At 36.8% G+C, this 24,418-nt stretch overlaps 1 protein-coding gene across 1 annotated transcript in view; it reads right to left on the bottom strand.

The window, feature by feature from the left end:
* The window catches only part of LOC107668312 (dysferlin), an 88,334-nt gene that overhangs the window by 37,947 nt on the left and 25,969 nt on the right, over window positions 1-24,418 (bottom strand). Inside the window, 12 exon segments of the mRNA XM_016460156.1 lie at window positions 7,264-7,337; window positions 7,686-7,851; window positions 9,980-10,141; window positions 10,315-10,416; window positions 13,720-13,761; window positions 13,883-13,918; window positions 14,433-14,462; window positions 14,969-15,109; window positions 16,340-16,521; window positions 21,205-21,282; window positions 21,369-21,456; window positions 23,257-23,430. Of these exon segments, the coding sequence (XP_016315642.1) occupies window positions 7,264-7,337; window positions 7,686-7,851; window positions 9,980-10,141; window positions 10,315-10,416; window positions 13,720-13,761; window positions 13,883-13,918; window positions 14,433-14,462; window positions 14,969-15,109; window positions 16,340-16,521; window positions 21,205-21,282; window positions 21,369-21,456; window positions 23,257-23,430 (1,275 nt within the window).

The raw sequence follows: 24,418 nt of genomic DNA, 5'->3' as shown, positions 1-24,418 counted from the left end.
TAAATTCTGGTTAACTTGTCTGCATTTAAGCAAAGATAAAACAAAATAAAAAATAGCATTCATTTAATATTAATAATAATATTCTGTTTCTATTAATTTAGTTTAACATTGATGTATTAATTTTAATAATTTATCATGTAAAAAAAGATATTCAAAAAAAGAATATACAGCAGTGACCAAGCTCCCATCAGCAGAAATAATCAAAAGGCTAGACTCACCTTTGCTGAGGAGCATGTTGTGTGGAGCGAGGAGAACTGGTCCAAAGTTCACTTTAGTGATGAGAGCAAGTTTAATTTGTTTGGGTCTGATAGGAAACATTTTGTTTGGTGTCAAACTTGGGGAAGACTGAAAGGTGGAGGAGGAAGTGTCATGGTTTGGGGGATGTTTTTTGCAGCAGGAGTTGGGCCTCTTATACAGCTACATGGCAGGGTGAATGCAAATGTTTATCAGAACCTCCTTCAGCAACATGCGGTACCCTTCCCTGCAAGCATCTCCCAATCAGCCTGCAGTTTTCATGCAAGACACTGTCCCCGTCACACTGCAAAACGGGTAAAGCAGTTCCTTGAAGCTAAGAAAATTGAAATAATGAAATGGCGAGCCCATGCAGAGTCCTGATCTAAACCCGATTGAAAATCTCTGGAAAATCCTTGGTGACAAAGTTGTGCCTAAGGGTGTATTCACACCTGTCTTGTTTGGTTCGATTGAATCAAACTCAAGTTCGTTTCCCCCATTTTTTGGGCAGGTGTGAATACAGCAATCGCACTCGGGTGCGGACCAAACAACCGCACCAAGACCCAGCTGAAGAGGTGGTCACAGTCCGGTTCCAAACGAACTCTGGTACGCTTGAGAATTACTGTCCAATGAATGGATGACCTTAGCACACATGTGGTTTTGTTTACAATTTTTTGTTCACTTGCAAAAAGGGCAGTGTGAAAGCGAACCACACCACACCAAAAAAAATAAATAAATCAACATTGTATTTGGTCCGGACCAAAGGAAGTGAACTAGCGGACTTTCCTGGTGTAAATACATCCTAAGAAACCCACTACAGTTTGTGAACTATGGAAGAGACTAGAAGAAGAGTGGACCAAGATCACACCAGCGCAGTCTGAGAAACTAGTGATATCCTGCAGCCGCAGATCTGCTGAAGTCACTCAAAGCAGGGGCCTCTACACTTCCTACTAATTTCTAACAGCTGTAACCCTCCACAATTTTTAGTTGTAATCTTCTTCCGTGCTACAGTGGTTACTGTTCTCTAATTATGATCAGTGTTTTCCACAAAAGAAAGGTTTTTGTTGAAATGCCTTGGATATTTTGTCAGACATGTTAGTAGAACATAAGCTAATATTCCTTCAAATTTTGAGCGAAGAAGATTAACAATATTTCATTAAAAAAGTATTTATAGATTGCTCTCTAATTCTGATCTCCACTGTATATACTGAGAAGTAATCTAATCCAAAAATGGCTTGTGATAAATAGCAGCTTTACCCAAAAAAGCAGAGCAATTTTCCACATCTCACCCTGATGAGCCTGGGAGATTGCATTCTCACACCGCATCTGTCACAAGCTCATTGTGTCGAACCAGTCCTGATTCCTCCGTATTTTGATGCACATGGTGTGGATGATTACACTGCTTATGATAGGCTGGTGTTACAAGCAGCAGAGCCGCTGTGACTTCCCATGCAGCAACCACATCCTGCTGAAATTAATGTGTGAAATCAAGCTTACTCTTTTATGCCGCAATCTAAATACAATCAAGAATGCTGGATGTAGCATTAAACATCAGGAAACAAACAGGCTAACTGTTCTAATAAGTGCAAGATGTGAATAATAACCATCTTCTGCACCGACACAAGGACAGTCTATCCAAAAATATTCAAATAGACTCTCAGAGTCATATAAGAAGCAAGCCATCAGACTGGCTGCTCATAAACAGGGACCTGGTGGTGAAGGCCTGTCATCGAGTGCTCTCATTCCCCGAGAGTCGACCCCTAGCAGGGGAGGTGTGGGGGTAGGGGGTGGCAGTTATTGTGGCGCCGGTGGTGAGCAGCCAGGAGCGGGGGGATGCATTTGCCCAAGACGAGAACTTACCACATCAGAGGAAGGACTGAACCCTCACAGTGCCTTCTGCTGTGTAGTGCCAGGGCATAATAAATACAACAAGAGAGAGGACTCCACGCAGCTACTCAGTAGAACAGCTAATTAGGACCAGGCCGCTTTGTTTGCTGTTGTCCTCCAACTAGAGGAGTTGCATTACAGAACATTTTGAAGTACACACATTAGTGGGACTGTTCGCCTCTCTCACTGTCTAAAGGCCTTTGGGCGAAGCCACCAAGACGTAGGATCAAAATCAAACCTTTTCAGTAGTTCTCCCTCAAGTCTAACCTCAGAAACCTCATCAAAGCTTCTCTACATGGGTGCTTGCTTTTAGCGCCATGTTTCAGAAGTATATCATTTAACCCGCTCAAAACCGTAGCAAATCCACAAAGCCACTGGATTGGTGTTACTTTCCCCTATGAGGTTGTGTTTGGCCTCATCAAAAACCTGCTTTAAGTGGCGAACCTGATCCAGGGAGCATTTTTTATGAGGCCACCAGGAAATAGTATTGGGGTCTGGGCCAAGCCAAAGCAAAGGCTTTGGGGAGATGATGGGGATCAAGTTTCATTTAATGCACATGGGAGTTCGGACCAGTTTGCTGTACTGCTCTGAACACCACCAAACACCAAACACAAGACATTAGAGGGGAAGATATAATAAGTTGTAATGCTTAAGAGGGAATACATAAAAACAAATTACGCACACTGATACCGCAGTTCACTTGCACACGCTGTCTGTTGAATGCAAATTTCATTCCGCAATTCCCAATCTTGGAGGTCAGTTCTGAGTGCTAGCGGCTGTGGAGGATGCAACAGACTGTCACGATCTAGCATTATTTACTGGGACTATACAGCATCACTTCACCACTGCGATCCAGGCACCTGAATCAGCTCTGTACAAAATATGTGTACAGAAATAACTTTTTTTGAAAGAAAAGTTTATTGAACTTCATCAAATTTCTATATGAACTTTCTATTTATCAAAGAATCCAGAAAAAAAAAGTTTTCACAAAAACATTAATTAGCACAACTGTTTTCAGCATCGATAATAAAGTTTCTTGAGCACCAAATAAGCATATTAGAATGATTTCTGAACCATCACGTAAGACTGGAGTAATGGCTGCTGACCGGTACTAACAACCATGCTACTGTATGTCAAAACTACCTGAGACATTGTCGATCAATGCTACAGTGGTATAAAATAGAAAACATACAGTAAAATGTAGTTGAGTGCCAAACCTGCAAATCAAATGCATGTTCTATGCATGTGCAAAAGAAAAACAACTAAACCCTCAAGCAAAAACTAAATGTGATGAGCACACAAACCCGTGCAACAAAAGCCAAACAAACTATTGGCATACCCTATTCCCCCAGTTCCTTCAATTCCTTCAATTCCTTCAATTCCTATATTCCATCAAACATTTCTGATACACAAAAATGAGGGTCACTGGGGATTCTGCCACAGATGACTGTGGTTGTGGTCCCGCTTTTATTTATGTTAGCCAGAAAGAGCCATTTGATGGCAGTCCTCATACAAATGCACATTTATAAATAAAGCCCATAGTGCCCTGGTCACCAGACATCTGAAATCAGGAGCAGAACTGGAGGGGTTTACTGTGTATTCAGCAATATATTTTCAGAGTCAAACATGCGGTTATATTCAACTGATTTCAGTCAAACCGCAAATGGTGTGCCCAATGATGCCGTCTGAATGGCCTTTAGCATTTGGACTGACATCCAGGCCAGTGGGCACTGTGTTACGTGACATTTCAGGTTCATCATTGGGTTACTAATAGATGAATGTAAGTTGACTGTGTCACATACTGTGGAATACACACGAAATTCAATCTTGTTCTCGGTTTAGATCAACGGAAAAGGTGGCAAGTGCAGAAGAAAAGAGCCCCATTAATGGCCCTTAACTAGAGCTGGGCGTGGGCTTATAAAACTGAGCTCAAAAGGGCAAGCATGAAGTATTCCTCTTTCCACTCTGCAAACGACAAAACACCTCACATCCACAGGGAAACACTGCCAGCCAGGCTGGAAGGATCGAAAAACTAAATAAACTGGCATTTGTGAGTATGATCCATTTACAAAGAAACCAAGTGGGCCATGCGGTCCCGAATCTGATATTCTAGTCTCGTTTTCTTCCAGGGACTGAACAAATAAAGGCTGAGAGGTTAAAGCTGAGACATGGAAACAATTTTTCAATTTTCCTAATCCCCCTTGATCATTTTTTATGTTATTATTTATTTTTTGGGAGTATTTTTAGGTCGTAGTTATGAGAGGGAATTGATGACAGCTCCAGGAGGCGTCATTAAAGCTGGCCTCTCTTTTTCTCAGAAAGCGAAGCATGTCATTATCTCAAGATGGTGTGAGCCTTCATCATATATGCAAGTGCCAAACAGTATTCCATCATGTTACTGAATTCATGATTTCATCAGACACCCACCCCCAATTATGCCATAAGTCGACTAACATGGCACCATAGCAACATTACAAGGGTAGTTTGGCCAAAATCTTACATCTTATATTGAAATCACAGCCTAAATTTAAGTAATAGATCTTTTTTTTTTCAGCATTTCTGCTAATACCCAACTGAATTAAAAGGGTCATGAACTGCCTTTTTTATTATTTTGTACTGTTCTCTGAGGTCCACTTATAATGTTATCATAATTTTTACATCAAAAAACATCATAATTGAGAAGTAAGAGACTATTTTCTCTCCTGATTTGACCCCCCCTCATCGGAACGCTCTGTTTGAATAGGCATGGTGGATCGTAGACTCAGAAGTAAACGCCCACTGCTATGATTGGCTAACAGCTGTGTATGTTTGACAGCCTACATCCTTCATAGATGGACGTTGCTGTGATTAGGTTAAAAACGTAGTGCATATCAAACGATCTGTAATAACAGACAAAGCAATAGTGACCACATAATAAAAACAGTTACTCACACTTGTGTGGTACGACATTACTGTCGGATTCAATATAGTCGCACAGCATCGTCTTTTAGTTTAAATCTTTCTGAAAATCCTGCATCGAATTGTGCTTCGTTTGTAAATGAATTTGCGGTAAAATGAAGCGAACAAAGGGCCAAGTTCTGGAACTTCATTAAAAATAAAGTTCAGCTCTTTCCTAATGTTGGGAATTAGAAGGAAGGCAATGCAAAGACTGTGTTTTTCCACAACTTAGCACTGCACGACGTCTTGTTGTCTTCTGAGCCATCTTTATCGTTTGGTTTCTGCATAGACCTGTGTTTGTCTCTCTTGTTATTTACACTACATGCGTGAATCGGTGGGCGGGGCTAAACAGGCAGTGATGTGGAAGCAGGCATTGATTTTCTTCTGCGGAGGCGGGGTTTAGCCACACTATTACATCCTAAATTGCCACATTCCACAACCTGTCATTTTGGCAGATTGGCTTCAATATAAGCTGTTTTTAGGCTAGCGAGAAAGTTTTGAGTTCTGACACTTACAGGATGTTTTTATAGTACAATGACCTCTTATGTCAAAAGATCAAGGGAATTTTGATTTCTCAGTTCATGACCCCTTTAAAGTCAATACTATGATACCCATTGTCTCTCAATCCTTCAAGAAGCAGCCTTCCTCTATTCACTGTCTAAAAATCAATGCTTTCCTATAGTGTCACGGTTTTGCATTTAAATACATTTTGTGCGTTTTATTTCTCTCTTAATTGGCTCTATGTGTGTGCCTGTGATTCTGCATGATGAGATGAGCAAGCGCCTCCCCGCTTATAATGTGCATTTGAAAAAGCAACACACGCCAAACATCTTCCGTTGTTATGACTTGCAATGAGAAGCGTTTCTAAACCGGTTGTCCAACAAAAGAGAATATTATAATGTTTTACTCCACAACATCAGTCGAATGTTTGAAATAACTTCATTTTGTGATCTGATGTGGCTTCTCATCACAGAATGACGCAGAAAATATATTCTACACTCTAATAACGGCGATTGCAATGGATTACAAATATACTTTATCATTATGAAAATACCCAAGATGGCTTGAAGAACACAGATAACTATATATTGTAGCCAGTGGTGGAAATGACCAAAATTCACTCCGGTGTTTTGAGCGGTGAGTGGATTAGACACCTCTGGTTGGCCGTTCAAGAAATCAAAAGATACAGTATGTCAGTGCCGCAAAAACACGTTGTAAATGGAAACTTATGATGCTCTCCAGACTGGGCAAACACAGATACCCACTGGCAAGTTTGCAAAATCAGTTTCAACTGAGGATGCACCCCCGTAGAACCAGTCCTGATTGGGTCAGTTGCATTGGTGCTCCTAAATATTTTTTCACAGTTGCATGCAGTAGTTTTCAGTCGCAATGTACTGTACATTCATTGCATTTACAGTTCTAACATGTATCACCAATAGTGTGTATATGTACTGTATTTTGTGCATATCTCGCATGTATTTCTGCTTGTGCAAGTGTAGTAGAATATGATACTGTTTTCACTCTATAAGTGTCTCATTAATGGGAATACAAGCTCTTTTCAGGCTAGAGGACATAGAGTTTACATAAAAACCTGGATCATTTCAGGTATGTTGAAGTAAGATGTTCCGATTTTCGGCAAAAATCACACACCTGAAGCAATTTAAATTGCAAAAAACACTCTGATGTGCCAAGCCATCAGAACTGAACCGAAAACCGTGGTCAAAAAACCGAGGTATGTATTGAACGGTAGGCTAACTGTATTGTTGCAACCTTATAGAAGACCTTATTAAGTGGTGTGTATGCTCAGAAGTGCTTAACCTTGCTATGACAGCCTACCTCATATTCTAACAAGGCTCTAAACAAATCTGGAGAAACCCAAGCTATGTGACCAACAAGCTACTGAATAGCAACCAAGAGGACTAACATAATCACAGACAACAAAAAAGAGTGTGTATTCATAGCTATAAAGCAGTTGTTCTGTACTGTTTGACCCTACTCTCCACCACAATATTCAAAGGCCACATGACTTTTCCAGTTGTTTGTGATTTGCTGGATTTTAAAGATAAAGATTTCTAGGAGTTTTTTAGGAAGTTTCAGAAGATGGTTCAGAAGATACAGCACTACATATCACCTTGTCAATCAGCTAAGAGAAAGAAGGAAATGTTGAAGAAAAACATTTTAAGCTGCAGTTAAAAAGACTGATCATACCTGTCCAGGAATGAGAGGCTCCTTATCATCAATATCAACCAGGAAGTCATCTCTAGGGGTGTGAGCAATTGCCTCTGTTGATGGAAATATACCATAAATACTCTAAGCATAAAACATGTTTCATCTACATCATCAGAAGAATGCAAACTCGAGAACTGTTAATGGAACCAAGAACAAAACATTTTTTTATTTTTTTATTTTTGTTCTGAATTAGAACAGGTTCTAATATGTCTATATACACTAAAAAAAACTCAAAATACAGCTACTTTTCTCCAATATCCTTTCTTTCTTTCTTTCTTTCTATGCTTAATTGTTACTTGCTGCTCTTTTGTGATTATTTATTGCATTTTGATGTGCAGGTAGAAACAATATGGTAAAAATGGTATTTAGTCATTCCCTTATTTCCCTTATTATTATCTCACCAAATTCTTCTTCCGTAGGGTCTCTGTCCAGGCTCTCTGGCTGACAGCGGAACTCATTCAGTGAGTGGACTGTGCACTGGCCCACTACAGGCTTCCTGCCAAACTGACGGTTGTCTATAACCTTGATCACCAATGGGGGCATGTAGAGCTCTTCTTTGGGCAGTCGCTAGAGTGAAGAAGAGATTACAAATAGCAAAGGTATGAACATAAAGAGATGCAAGGCTTCCAAACCTTTAACTTCTAACATAATGACTTGTTTATTTCTCCATTTCCATTGTTATTCCACAGAACCTTCCTCTCTTTCTCCTCTCGTACTGTGTGAAAGTATTTCACACCCTAAACTGAGGCAAACATGACAAAGTATGGCACAGGGCTGACCACGACTGACAGTGCAAATAACTTTGCTAGTCATTCAGCATTCTTTCCATGCGATGCCTCCCAGTCCTAGATGAGTATTGGAACGGAATCCAGACTATCTTACGTTTTGGAATTAAGAACTGACGCTCATTGCTGGGGAACATTGTTACTGTGCCAGTCATCACTCATGAAACATCCACCATGTGAAGGACACCGTGACCACATTGTATATAAGTCTGTCTCAACTGGTTAGCAGCATGCTGTAACACAACATTTGATATTTTAACCAGATTTCTACATGAAGAATCTACAAGAAATCTCTGAAGAGGGCTCAGCCAAAGGTCAACTGTATTTATTAACATTTGATAGTTACAATAGATGTGTTATTTTTGTATTCAGCCTTGATGAAAAAGTTAAAAGAAAAAGTTAAAAGTTAAAAGAAAATTTTAATAAATAGAATACAAATTTGCTGATTTTTTTTTTTTTACCGTCAGGCCATCCAAGATGAGTTTGTTTCTTCATCAGAACAGATTTGGATTAATTTACTATTGCATCACTTGCTGACCAGTGAATGGGTGCCATCAGAATGAAAGTCCAAACAACTGATAAAAACATTACAATAACAAACAAATAATGTAAGTAATCCACAGGCTGCCTGTTTGCAATAAACAAATCCATCATTAAGATGTTTTTAACTTCAAACATTGTTTCCAGCTAAAAGTCCTCTGACAGTAAAACTGTCCTCTAATCAGAATATTTTTTAAAGTGAAAAAGTCATCTCTTCGGAATCAGGAGAGAAATATGCACACATCAAGCACCGTTTACAAGCAAAAACAGTCCAAAACAGTTCTACAGTCGTGGTCAGAATTATTGGCACCCTTGGTAAATATGATCAAAGAAGGCTGTGAAAATAAATCTGCATTGTTAATCATTTTGATCATTTATTTTAAAAAATTCACATAAATCTAATCTTTCATTGGAGAATAAGAATTTAAAATGGGGGGAAATATCATTATGACATAAATGTTTTTCTCTAATACACATTGGACACAATTAACCCTTTTATTCAATGCTTTTTGAAACCTCCTATATTTCTGTGAAACAGGAAGCCATGGCTGGATAATTTCATGTTCATAATCACCCTGGTATGCTCAAAATTGTAAATATGAATGGGGATATACTTCATAGATATTTTACTCATAAAAATGTCTAGGGGTTCCAATAATTGTGTCCAACATGTATTTGAGAAAAACATTTATTTTTCCCCATCTTCAATTGTTTTAGTTCAATGAAAGGTTAGATATTTGTGAATTTTTTTAAATAAAAGATCAAAATGATTAACAATGCAGATTTATTTTCACAGCCTTCTTTGATCATATTTACCAAGGGTGCCAATAATTCTGACCACGACTGTAAATAAATATGTTGGTAGATATTGATGTGAGAGGACAACAGGGGATGAACTTTTCCACTGGAGGAATCATTCATATGGATTAAATTAACTGGCATTTTGGCCAGAAGTGACGGTTTAAAGTTAAATCACCTTAATGATGGAGTTGTTTTTCACAAACATGCAGATTTTCACTTCACAAGACATTAATTGCCGGACTGAAGTCATGTGGATTATTGTGATGTTTTTATAAGCTGTCTGAACTCTCATTCTTACGGGCAGCACCCAATCACTGCAGAGGATCCACTGCTGAGCAAGTGATGTAATGCTACATTTCTCCAAATCTGTTATGATGAAGAAAAAAACACATCTACATTCATCTTGGATGGTGTCTGAGGGTAAGTAAATGTTCATCAAATTTTCATTTTTGGGAGAACTATTCCTTTAAACCTTACCTAATTTTAGGGTATCTAATCTTCCCAATTTGACCTAATTTTAAACAAAATTATGCAGATAAAAACAAACAAAAACAAGACCAGGAGCTTACGACATCAATGAACAGGGTGTTGACATCAAAGTTGAGGTTTTTCTTAGTATTTCGAATGACGCATGACTGAACCACACATCCTCCACATTCCACCTGAAGACTGGGAGATGTCACACTGGCCAACTGGAAACTCTTCAGGTTACGCAAACCCCACACCAGTATCTAAGAGGTAAAATGTTAAAAGGTTAAGGCACATGAGGTGCAATGTCCTGAAGTAATCATGAATAGTAAAACAGCCAAATGTCAGTGCTTTTTGTGAGGTTCAAATAGTCTATACTGCACTAGAAGCTTTTTAAACTATAAATGGATAACCTAAGGATAGGTTTTGGGCCCACCTCAATAGCAGTGCGTTGTAGGACAGGTTTTATGCCCTGCGGCACCATGTAGACATTAGGTTCCCTCTGTGGAGGTGGATAAGGCAAATCAGAGTCCTCTGGCTAATAATGAAGAGTAAAGCATAAAGTGAAAAGTTCATAAGGATCAGTGTTGTTATCGTTAAATAAAACTAAAACTATTAAAAATAGTTTTGTTAATTTAAATAAAACTGAAAGAAAATAAAACATAAATATTAGATAAAAACTTAAACTAAGCATAAATTTGAACTGTTTTGAATGTTTTTTCCAATATTTTAACACATCAAATTAATTAAACCAATTTCAACTTTATTTTTTAAGTTATATGAGTAGCACTAAAATAGCTGGAAATAAACAAAAATGTATTTAACCAGAAATAAATAAAAACTAAAATTATAAATGAAATAGAAATTAAACTTAAACAGTGATATTCATAATAATAACAAAAACATCAACAAAAGCACATAACAAAATTACAAAAAAAAAAAAAAAGTAAACTAAAATGAAAACTGAAAATATAAAAATAAAAGCTAATTTAAAATATTATTAAAAACAAGAACAGTATGTAAATTAACACTGATGTGGATATTCTGCATTTAACTATATACAACAAGCAAGTAAGGATGGCTGAAATGCATTCACAGTTTCAAAAACCATGCAAAATGTTTTCTTCACTATGGAAGGAGACAAAGAATACATTTAGAGGACTCAACTTCACAAGCACTATGTTTCCATTCTTCTCTATAAGTGCATTTGCATGACACACCCAAATTCGAAAATGGGTGTGAAAACAAACAGGGAATTGGTTACTAATAGCAGCAACAAAAAGTCAAACATCATGACTTCACATGCCAATCAAAGTTAGCAATTAAGCCACAACACACACACACACACAAGCAATGATTAGCCAGGACTGTGTTGTGCCAGTGCAATTGTTTGATGAATGGTACTACTGTTGAATACAATGGTGCTCTGTGAAAAGGGACCTTTGGAGATATGCTTCAGTCATGGAGAATTAGACTATGTAATGTCTAACTTAATTAAGTTAAGGCAAGGATTTAAAAGAATGTCATTAAAACAGACACACCTTCAAGGAAGCATGGCTAATCTACATGTACTTGATAAATTAGGACATTTCCCGGCAATTACACAAACTCAGTACTCAACATGCTCATGTCTTTAGATACAAACAAATCATTTTGGAAAGGCCACAGTATGCATGTTATATATTGTATTTACATTAAATTTATGCATTTGGCAAATGCTTTTATCCAAAGCTACTCACTGTACATAGCATTCAAGGTATAAAATTTATCAGTTTATGCATTCCCTAAGAATCGAAACTATGACCCTGGTGCTCCTAGCGCTATCCTCTTGTGTTTACAGGTAACTACAGGAATTAAAAATAATAATAATAATATTGGTAAATTGGTACCACATTTCTCCTATTTTTACACTGTAAAAAAATTATATGATCAATAAGTAATGGGAACATATGTTTTTCCAATATTTTAACTCATCAAATTAATTAAACCAATTTCAACTTAATTTTTTTTACGATAATGGTATAAAAGATATAAGTTATAAAAGATAGTCAGTTAAATATCATTTCAGTTGAAATGACTTGTATGTACAGTGTACATTTTAGATTACATTTGCTGTCATCTAATGATCACTTAAGGTTAATTTCTAATAATTTAATAACATTGTTAAATGTAAAATTGGTCCCACTTTATATTAAGTGGCCTTAACTACTATGTACTTACATAAAAAAAATAAGTACAATGTACTTATTGTGTTCATATTGTATTGCAAAACACATTTGCTGCTACTGAGGTGGGATACGGGTAAGGTTAGGGACAGGTTTGGTCATATGGGTAGGTTTAAGGTCAGTTAAGGTGTGAGGGATGGGTCAACAGTGTAATTATAAATGTAATTACAGAAATTAATTACAGATGTAATTACATGCAGATATTTTTTCAAATATAAGTACAATGTAATAACATGCATGTACACAATAAGTGCATTGTACCAAATGATTAATTTAAATGTAAGTACATAGTAGTTAAGGCCACTTAATATAAAGTGGGACCGTAAAATTTACTAAATTGTATATTCATAATGAATATTCTTTTATCATACTGTACATTATAATACTGTGATGCCTAAATTCACTTGTAGCATTTAAAACAATTGATTTCAGTTTTTAAGAGTTTGATTTTTAATTTGAGTCAAAATAGTATAGAATTTTATTTAAGTCAAGACACCTTTATTTATATAATGCTTAATATAATACAGATTATGTCAAGCTTTACAGTGTTAAACAGAAAATTAATGTTTCAATTATGCAAAAGTCAATTCTGTTGTAAAGCAGCTCTAAAAAGAAGACAAGAGTAACCAGTCAATTTTTCAGTTAAAGTCAGTTCATTATTGATTCAGTTCAGTTTAATAACTGCATAAAGTTAATCTATTATGGAATGAGTTCAAATCATCTATAAAGCAGCTCTGGTGATGTCAGTGATGTCATCATCCAGCTCAGTTCAGTTCTCATCTAACAGTGTCTGTGCAATCAAGTCGTGAATATTGCCAAATATTACGTTTTGTTGTTTTAGAATAATATACAATATGTTATTGTTATTGGTCATTTAATATCAGTGCATCCCTAGGTCTTAATATATCTTGCTGTTATTTCCAGCAAAACAAAGATAGTAATGTGGAGTACAGAGGAAAAGGGAAAGTGCAAGACCATGAACCATGTATTGCCAATGTTTTAATTTATTATTGGCGACATGCCAATGTTTCTGTCCCTATGTGAGTTTGTATCTAATGAAGAGCAGTTATTATGCAGTCTTATAGTTAGTTCCACCATTAGTCCATCACTGTGTCTTTTTGAAATGCCACTGCAGAACAATACAAATCTTTGTGCAGATGAAGCGGAATCCAGTAGATAGGAGAGCTGGGAATACAGCCAGATCAGAAAGGCCTCTTAATTTCCAAGCCACCTTCCACCAGATCTTGTCCTTGGCAGACCTCATAAAAATCAAGGAGGTGCGTAGAAGTACATAGAGTTCTGGAGGAATCTACCCACCAGTGACAAAAAAAAAAATCCATATCTCAACACTCCATATCCACAGCCTAATGAAAGCCAGTGGGAATGACCTTTTGGAACTAACTATACTGGTTTCCAGCTCAGTATCTTACACATTGAGTTGTGTTGTAACATTTGAAGAAATGCTTGACCGCTATTAAGGTCTGAATGACTTTTGTAATCATTAGTTCTGGTTTAATATGGTGGAACCACATGTCCTGTGCTTTTCATAGTGTTTTATCAAAAGTTTCTACTCAAAACAGTGAGATGTGTTTGTGTATGTGCATGCATGCTTGTACCCATTGCTGTTGACTGTCAGAGAGGAACCCTGGAATCACAAGCTTGAAGATGCCCAAAATAAACAGAGAGGGGAAAATGAACGAGAGAACAGGAAAGAGATGCTCTGGAACAACTGCAAATAAGATTCCTTGTCTATTCACTGAATCTTCTAACAACACTTACCTCATCCATGATATGTGAGGGTGGTATAATATCCCCCTGGGGGGAAAAAGAAGAAGAAAAAATACTTTTAAAATCAAATAAATAGTGTTACTGTGTGGGTATTTGTTTGTGTGTGTGCGTGGGTGGGTGGTTTGACTGTTCTCTAAGGGTTCACTTTAATTCAATTTCCCTGTGATTATCCCACTCTAACTGATGCCAGCTGGGCAGGTTTGGACTGGGTGGGGCCTCTGGCACTTTTAAACTCCACTGGCATCTCCAATCAGTCTCCTGGCTGTCTGCATTGCCCAGACAGGGCCGCTTGCCTGAACTGAGAGCTGCTGAGCGGTGCCAGTCTCCAAACAGACAGGGCTAGTGAAACCGGTTCAGATACGGTGATGTTTATGTCATTTACAGCAACTCTATCCAATTACTCAGTTGTGCTTGACTGAGAGAACAGGGAGTAACGATGAGTTGGAGGACAGGAAGCGTGTGTGTGTTTGTGCATTTTTTAGAGAAAGCAAAGGGGAAAAGGACAAAAAAAAGATGGGCAACTTCAAGAAATATGACTAACCTCTTGACCGGGGATGTGATGAACTGCAGGCTGTAAAGAAAGAAAGAAAGAAAGAAAGAAAGAAAGAAAGAAAGAAAGAAAAAGAAAGAAAGAAAGAATGAAGAGCAATGACTAAATTATTTTGTACTATAAAAACTAAGAGCTGTTTTGCATTTTAAATCATATGTTGTCAGGCGCTATGCATACAAATACAACCGCGTGGGTGAAGGAGCCACTAAACTTCCTCTGCGGTGCTGAAGAAGCTGTGATATGTGCAATGTAAACACTTGTGGGTTAAACTCATAACAAAAGCATTTCTTTCAACAGAGATGCTGCAGACAAAAGCTGGGCTAGATGTGTCTAGAAGATGCAAAGAATCCCACAGAATCATCATTGAGGTCACCTTAATTGTGAAGGACTGTGACCTTTATAGCCTTATGTCATGTGTCATACACAAAGAGACTGAAAATTAGAAAATTAAGGCCACAGATGTCAGTTACAATATTACAAATGATAATAATAATGACTATGAGGAAGATAATTCATATAACTCTTACTTTATCTCTGCGGATCAATTCGAAAGCAGCAAGCAGTTCTCCGGCAGGCTTCCCAGCTTTCTGGATGGGATACCAGGCGAGGCGAGGGGAAGACACCATTGATGATTTGCAAACACAACGGCCCATAAATTCATCAGCACCCTGCAGGGGTCAAATAACTTATCAAGCATTTTCTGTTTCGTAGACATTAAATGAAACCTATGTGACATTAGTCAAAGCCTCCGACAACACGTCATTCAGAGTTTTGTTTGAGATGTTTCATAGTCTTAGCTTTCTGTCTGTGAAATAATAGTTTAGCACTACTTTACTACTACTTTATTTGACTTTACTTCACTTCTTTATATGAATTAAGGTTTCCAATATTAGTCTATTCTTGTGGTATCATCAATTTTAAAATTCTATGTCACATATACATATAATAATAATAATAATAATAATAATAATAAGTAATCATAACACTTAATATTTTAATATTGTCTATACCTAAAACCTATTTGTTTTAATTATTCAGATAGCTGGACCAGACTGAAAAAAGTGTAAGCTTTTATTTTATTTTATTATTTTTTTTGTAAGGTTTTTTTGTGGGGGAGGGGGGGGATTTCAGATGAGTGGAGACATGATTATTTCAGTATTATTTACTATTATTAATAGTGGAAATATGTTTTCGGTTTTCATTGTAATTTTAGTTTAAGTTTTAGTCATTTGTTTTTCTGCTTTTGTAATTTTCATTATTTTCTTTTTGGGGGGGGGGGTTACATTTATATTTATATTTATTTTTAAATCTGTTATAGTTTTAGTACTTTTAGAATTTTAGTATTTTAGTACCTTTATAACTTATAATTATTTTATCATTTTAATTTTAGTACTTTTAGTACTCAAGTAACTTAAACATATTTTATTTCAATAAGTTGCCAAGGCAACATTTCTAATTTTAGTTTCTCAAGTTTTTTATATTTTATTTTATTTTATTTTATTTTAGCTTTATTTCAATTAACGAAAACTATTTTTAATAGTTTTAGTTTTAGTTAACAATAACAACACTGGTTTAAGAAGTGCAATATATGATACCACTGTTGTCAGATTTTAAGAGTTTATTTTTAAATCCATTATTTAAACATAATTTTTTCAAACAGTTACACAGACTTCAGTCTTTCCTCATTCAAATAGATATGAGCTGTACTTGCATGGAGTTATGACTTCTGAGCAAACTCACTTTGATACTGGTCAGATAATTTCTGCCTGACAAAGTTTGTGGTTCTTGACCTGAATAAACTCTAAACTAGTCTAGACTTCATGTCGCTGGTCAAAAGTCTAATTTGACAATAAACACCCATTTATAAAATAACACATACCAACACAATGAAAACTCACATAGGTGTCCTGATCGTAAAGTTCCACCACAATGTGTGGAGGGTTCCTCTCAGTAACGAGATAGTCTCCAAATATTTCCACTTCATAAAAGATGAGGGTCTGGTCCCAGGTGGGATTGAGCGTGTTCTGAACAGTCACTGTCTTCTGGCTCTGATGCAGGAAGGACACAATGGCATAGGGATCTAATCAAAGAGTCAAAGAATCATTAAAGTTTAATGAATTGCATCTCATTTTCACGTCAAAATGAGTGATGAAGTATGGCATGATTTGGAAGTTCACATCGAGAGGGAATAGCGTGGGTAATGTGCATTTGTATACTGTCAAAAACTAGATTTAAACTGTCAACTGAAATGAGAAAGGCTACGTTAGGTCAAACAGAGGTTATATTGCCACATAGATGGATAAATGAAATGGAAAGAACTGCATCAAGAGTTAGGAAAGATGTGCAGCCATCAACTCATTGAAGTCTGTTTGCCATCAAGACTGAGGCAGTGATTTGGTACATTCTCCTCAGAACAAGACTTTCAATGCATCAGTAAACACAATAAACACAAGCATTTCTGTTTTTATTTGGTTCTGTAATGAGGGGGACTTACAAGAATATAACATCAATTATGGAAGTGAAAAGAACCAGAGATACCCTGGGTTATGGCGTAGGAAGGGTGAGACCATTTTTGAACTTTAGTAGGTCTATGTAATGTCTGAAAGATGATGTGTGGTTGTTAGACAGAGAAAGGGGCGAAAAAAGATGAGTGAGTTAGCCAATGCATGTGCATGTATGAGTGTTTGTGTATTTAAGTGAGGGTTTTAAAGAGATAGTTCACCCAAAAATTAAAACTCTGTCATTCCCATTCCAAATCTGTATGCAATAAAATGGAAACTAAATTAAATAAATAGAAATGATAAAGAATGTGCATGCTTCTCTTCTATAAAATGATAAAAGCTGATATAAGCTGATAGTGCCAAAGAAAAGCATATGCCAGCTCTGTGGTATAGACTGAAATTTAAGATGTTACTGTAGCTATTAAATTACACTTTTTCTACAAATAGGCATATGTGACTGTCTAAAGAAGCCAAATTTGAATGCAAGCACAAATTCACATTTGTGAGCTTTATCAAAATGTGAATTTGAACAAAAGCTTTAATATGACTTCAGAACACTAGGAACAAGTAATATGGATTACTTTTTTGTCCTTTTTGGAACTATGAACGGTCACTGAAAATAGGAATGTGTACATTCTTCCAAATTTCTCTGCAAATAATAACAGCATATGAGTTTTTAATGACATGAGGGCGAGTAATTAAATAGCAGAATTTTTCTTTTTGGTAAACTATTCCTTTAACTAAACAACATCCAAACATTTAAATAAACATATGCACTTAAGGTGCAGAGTGACATCAATTGCTTAGGAATGCCAGAAACTGGAGGGACGGTCAAAGTTTATTATTTCAGTCGACGTAAAGCAGCCTCAGTGGGATAGTTTCACTTGGGAGGGAGAAACAGACACTTTTCCCAGCTCTTATTAAACTAGCCCAGTTACACACATGCACACACACAACTTCATCCTTCCCACAAACACAGTGGCTCAAATAAACAAAAGGATAAACAAGCTTTGGGGAGCATGCACTGTTACCCAGGAGCCAATGGGAAATAAACACAGGCAGTGTCTAATCTGGCTGCTTACAGTGAACAGTAAATAAACTGTCTTCCCCAAGGGCATTGTGGGACTGGACATGTCGACGGCTGCCCACGTGTACGACTCAAACATGATGCATGACCTCTGGGAACAATGACATGCTCAAAGAAAACGGAAAGGCAACAAAGAAATTTTACTATGGATCATTTCGCATATATTAATACTATACAGTTTTTAACTGTGCAAACACTGCGGGCGGGCAGGCAGGCAGACAGATAGATAGATAGACTGAGTGAGACATAAAGACCAACAATTGGAGTGAGACAGACAGACAGACAGAAGGACAGACGGACAGAGCAACAGACAGACATATAGATAGATAAAAACAGATAGACAAATAGATAGATAGCTTTTGCTGATGTCTGAGTGTAATCTGACTTTTACAGCCTTGTAGCATCTGACCCAAACCTCTGACTTCCTCTAATCCTCCTCCAGTAGCCAAAGCACTGATGCAGCTCTACATTTTCCCCTCCTTTATAAATATTGCGGCCCATCGATCATTTCCCTTTACCAAACTCCGTCTCAAGCGCACCAAGAACAAGTGATTTCTGCCTCCAGCTTGATTTATTCATTTTCCTCAGAGCTCCGAACCCTGTAAAAGATCTAGGCTGGGTTTTGTGCATCAAGAGACCGACCCAAAACTATTTGTAGATTTGTAATCAGAGCGCCAGACTGGCCTGATTTATACCAGGCCTGTATTTTTAAAAGGATCCTCAATGTTTTTTCATCTGTGCTTGTGGGTTCAGAATGAACCTTAAGCGCATAGCCCGGGTAGCTACATTTTCAAGATTTTACAAAAAAAACAAAAAACAATATACATCAGATCTTTCTCCACCTTAATGTCCCTTTTCCTTTTTTCTTTTCATCCTTGTCCACTTTGTTCCCATGTTTAGACTATGGTTTTTCCATGCATAGGAGATTTATACCAGACATTTCTAATGGGTGATAACCAGCAGGCGTATTTTGCCTGCATTTTAATGATGTGGAGCTCTCGGAGTTAAAAATTTCACTACCACAACTTAGAGCTTTAGACCATGGCAACAGACTCGCTATGGTTTAAAGAGGGGTGAAATACTGCTCCGGTGTTGCCAAGAAAGTTCTTTTATATCTGACTTTTTAAATGACTGTTTTTTTTGCCAACATCAACAATCAGTGTCACATTCTGAATAAAAACTCACTTCATCTTTATTAATAGGTAATATTAATATAAGGTAATAACAAGGCCCACACGGAATCTGCACATTTATGAGGGGATTTCTGTGGAATTAATTTAAATATGGCAAAATGGCTGAGAGCACTACACGTTTGGTAGCTGAAATACATTTATGAATAAATCTCTCAAATTGTAATTATAAAAAGAAAAAACAATAAACAAACACACAAGTGGCAAAGTGGTGTAGAACTTTGGGAATGACAAATCTGCTAAGCTTTCTGTAGAATTCTGTGGGCCCAGATTCCGTTTGGGCCAACAATTCCACAATATTCATTACACAACTATACAATAAAACATTATTGAAAATCTGGGCAAATCATGGTGGGTGGGGTGTTTTTGAAACATTGAAAACATTTTTATAGCAAGTTCTTGTTCTAAAGAGTTAGAGAAAATCATTACAAAAATTCTATAGCCAATAAACAGCAAAAACACATGATTATGAAGAAGAAAGAAGCACTTTTCCTACAACTGCAAAACCAGAGGTTTTACCTGATGTGTGTGTTTAGGCAGTTTACATCAACATCTGCTGCTCTAACCACAATCCCACAATTAAATCCCATCCTTTGACCCGACAAAACTTCACACATGCATCTTCAATAAAAATACATGCAGTGCACATGCTTTATGTGCACTTGTTTTGATACTTTCCGAGGACACAAGTCATGGAAGACTATTTCTTATGAAAAATTAGCTTGGCAAAAAAGGAACTAGCTCCAGTAAATCAAAAAGAAAAAAGGCAGAGCAGAGCAGCAAATTCAGAATATAATGTCTCATTTTGATTAGCCTTTTTTTCAGGGCTTTTCACTTTTTAAAGATCAGAAAGGCATAGGGAGAGAGCAAGGTAATGGGATACGTTGCAAGCTAGATTCAAACTTGCTTTGCCTATGAGAGCAACAGCATCAGAGCTCATGCATTAACCGCTAGACCATGGCTCCGAAAATGACATTTTTTACATCTTCGCTGCCTTCTCTCATGGACACCATTGTAAATCTACTTCATTTCGCTTCTCTCTGGGCTACACTTGACCCAGTCTGTGCCAGGCACAATATTTCACCCCCTCTGATGTAAGCTCAGTTACGGTTCCTCTACCATTACATCTCAAAGACTTCACTTTTATGATTTTGTTATTTATAAAATGCTCCTATTATTCTAGGCAATACTGATCTTTTTTTTAAGAGAAATTTATAAAATCGTAATTATGTTGTGTTACGCTATCGCTCTCCATATGCTTCACATTAGGACTACACATTGACCTCAATTTGTGTCACCGCATGACCTGGAAATACATAACTTATTGTATGTTAACTTGTGCAAAATGTCATTGCAGCTGGCAGAGGGCACTTCATGCCATGTGGTATTGTAGTAAATGTTTTTAAAAAGCAGATTTTGCAGATGTCTGCTGTGTGTCTGAATGTCACGCTAGTATTGCGTTCAAAAGGGTATATTACTCAGAATCCATGCAAATAACCACAAGTTCAAGATCAGAGAGGTCACAGTGCAAGACATGTAGATTCTGCCAAAACAAATGCAGCTGCTTTACAAAATGAATGACTGGTGCATATATTTCTTGGTACTATGCATAGATTTGATCAGATTTTAAACAACAAGACTAAAAAAGAAACATTGCTTTTGTTTATTTTTATAGGTTTTGACCTTGAAAAACTTGATTTACATCAGGGTTGGGCAAAATTCAGAATAGAAGAAATGGCTTTTTTTATTTCTTAATATCTCTTTTTGAATTAAATTTTTTTAAGCAAAAGGCTAAAATATACACTACCCTGTGTAAGTATAAAATAGGCTAAACATTTTTAAAAATTTTGCATTGGAATTAAAAAAAAAAGAGTTCTTAATTCAATTTCGAATTGTACGCAACCCTTGATATGTCTGTAATAGTTATGTTTGGGTAATACATCTACCTTTTCCACTGGTTCACAGTGAAGGTGTTATATGCTCACCTGAGAAACTGTCCTTATCCATTGCCAGCAGGTCTCTGGCCTGATACAAGTAACATCGCAAATGATACAGGGTCCCATCTGAAGAATCAAAAAGAAGAACATCAGTGTAGTTTCAGCCATCATTTAAAACTGTCAAATGAAGTAAGAAAACATGTTTGACTCACTATCAAAGAAGCAGGAGATGGTCGGGCGGTTGACACCAAAGGTTGTTGTAACTGACTTATCATCATTCTTTTCATCAGTAACACTGGTCTGTTGACAAAAAAGGAGAAAATAAAAACACTGTGAGACACATTATGCTCCTTCAACCTAAACAGTAGTCTCACACATCTTGGAGATGGGACAAGACAAGGCATTCATGTTGGATCAGATATCACAATATTCCAACCAAAAGGGTAAACAAAGTATGTGTTAATGATGACTCTGCTGTCAGTTGTGGAAAGGGCGACCGCCACAAACCACTGGCAAGAAGTGTTTACATGTCACCGCCCCAAAACACTTGAATATCATTTTGACACAAAAATTTTGACCTTCTCTGAATAAAATGCTAGATTATGTCTCTTAACCAGACAGAAACTGCTATGTCATTTGTGGCTACCTAATATTTACATAACCCAATACCCTTGTATGGTTTTGGAGAAAAAAAGAAAAGAAAAACGCTCCAAAGTGCCCTCTAGAACAAGAAGAAAATTTGGAATTCAATTCCAACAAATAGCTGTGTAGTGCAACCAAACGCTGAATCGCTATTTTTAATGTCACAATGTTTACGCACACAGCTTTTAGCAACAAACAAGCTGAGGTATAAGGAAATCTGCCTTTCAGTCACTCATGTGAATCAGAAAAGTCTGATTTATTTTAGTGAATGTGTTCGTTCTAAACTGCTCTCTATCTTAAACAACAATCTTTCAATTCGATTCATTCTAGTTAATCAATTTCAATCTAAATGAATCTCTCTCATAAAAAGCACTGGAAAATCTGATTCTTTTTAGTGAAACAAAATTACTCTCTCTCTCATACGTAGCAGTAAAAAGTCTAATTCATTACTGAATTGGTTTGTCCAAAACAACTCTCTCATATGTAGCAGAGAAAAGTCTGATTCATTTTAGTGCATCAGTTCATCCAAAATGACTCTCTCTCTCATATGTAGCAGTAAAAAGTATAATTCATGTACTGAATCAGTTTGTCTTAAACTGCTGTGTATCTCATATGTAGCTGTTAAAAGTCTGATTCATTCTAGTTATGTAATTCATCATAAACGGCTCCCTATATGTACATGTAGAGGTGGAAAGTCTGATTCATTCTAGTGAACGGTAAAGGGTAATTTCTCTCATATGTAGTGTTGAAAAGGATTCATTCTAGCCTGATTCTGAATCAGTCAGTTTGTCCCAAACAACTCTCTCTCTCTCTCATACAGTTGTTTTGGAAAGTTATTCCAATGAATCAGTTCATTCAGTTTTAATCTAACAATTAAAGGTTAAAACACTCCACATCATATGGAAATAATTGAAAATGACTAAATTGAGTATTTGATGCTTATACTCGATGTCTCTGAGTCAGAGTTTTCAGGTTCACCTTTGCAAGGCACTGGGGCCTTTTACTTGCACCATGGATCCATTCCAGACCCTCATCAACTATGAGTTCTCAAGCCAGCCAAGCCCACGACATCTCATGCCAAAGCTGCCTGGAATAGATCCGTAACAATGGACTCAGTGGACCAGACTATGAGTAAAAGAATAAGCATACTAACTAGGCTTTATGCATACAACGTCTTTCACACTCACTGTTCCATCTCTGTCTCCCTGTAAATGATATCCCATGATGCCCTTATTTTACCAGGCTGATTCCACATTGCTTGCCCAGTCTCTCTCAGCACCTCCGATTCGTCCAAGCTCAAAGCCCTCCACACCCATTCTCGCCTTTGCCTTGTCCTAATTGCATCTCACCCTCATTTGATTCTCTCCGACCACTTTCCTTTCCTTCAATTACTGTCTCTCTTTCTAAATCTCAACCCAATTTCAGCTCCACATCACTCAAATAGTCAACCCTCATTACCAGCGAACACTCCAAGGAAAAGATGGCCGCCGGCCCCGTCTTTTCTAATGGCTCCATACGGCATCTCCAGCGCCGGCGACGGAAGGAGTCAGTCTTCCTCTGCTTAAGGTGAAACTTCCAGCCAAATAAAGAGGCATATTCCCAGCCCTCGCGCTCCGACTCGTCCGGACGCTGCTGTAGAAGAGTGAGCACACACAGAAAAAGACAAATGTATATAACTGAACTTGGTTATATTAAAATATTATTCTCATATGCATGTTCTGTATGATCCTAACCAGCGATGCACAGTGCAATAAAAATAAAAAAGACAAATAGCAGACATCAGGAACTTTAGGTTAGTGAGGAAAGGATTAGTGAGGAATTAGAGTTATCTAATAGAGTAGAAAGATGGGAGGTACAACTAGACAAATGTTTTTAAATTCGTGCTTGAAGAGTGCCACCATGAGGACAACTGATTTAACTCACTGTGACCCTAAAAAGTACATGGCCACTTAAAAATATATGCTACTGCATTTAATCAAATATCTATGTGGTCTAATTATTATTTTTATTTATTAAAAAGTAACATTTTCAAGCAAAACATTTCACAAAAAAATTATTAAAGGATAAAATGATAGATGGATAGATGCTTGAAATTAGGACAAAACTGCTTAAAATTAGGATAAAGACCCAGTGTTAATGTGAACATGTGTCATCTACAAGTGCAACTGACTTCATACATCCATGTTAAATGTTAACATCTTTTAATAAGTATATTAACGGAAATTAAAAAATTGCAACGTTCTGAGAAAATGTCTAGCATCATTTGTTTGCAGATGTCATTTGGTTTAATAATGATTTCATTGCATAAATAATGTACACTACTGTTTAAAATTTTAGGGTCAGTACATTTTTTTTTCTATTAAGCAAGGGTACATTATAACGATCAAAAGTGACAGTAAAGACATTTACAATCTCCCATTGATAATAACAAGAAATGTTTCTTGAGCAACAAATCAGCATATTGGAATGATTTCTGAAGGATCATGTGGCCTTTGCCATCACGGGAAAAAATTACATTTTTAAAATATAAAGAATACAGTTATTTTAAATTATAATAATATTAAATTGTAATAATATTTCACAATATTACTGTTAAAAATATTTGAAAATCTTACATATA

Source organism: Sinocyclocheilus anshuiensis, unplaced genomic scaffold, assembly GCF_001515605.1.
Source record: "Sinocyclocheilus anshuiensis isolate Anshui unplaced genomic scaffold, SAMN03320099.WGS_v1.1 scaffold337, whole genome shotgun sequence".
Lineage (NCBI taxonomy): Eukaryota > Metazoa > Chordata > Actinopteri > Cypriniformes > Cyprinidae > Sinocyclocheilus > Sinocyclocheilus anshuiensis.
The sequence above is the reverse complement of the archived record's forward strand: the minus strand, read 5'-3'. Positions and strand labels throughout refer to the sequence as shown.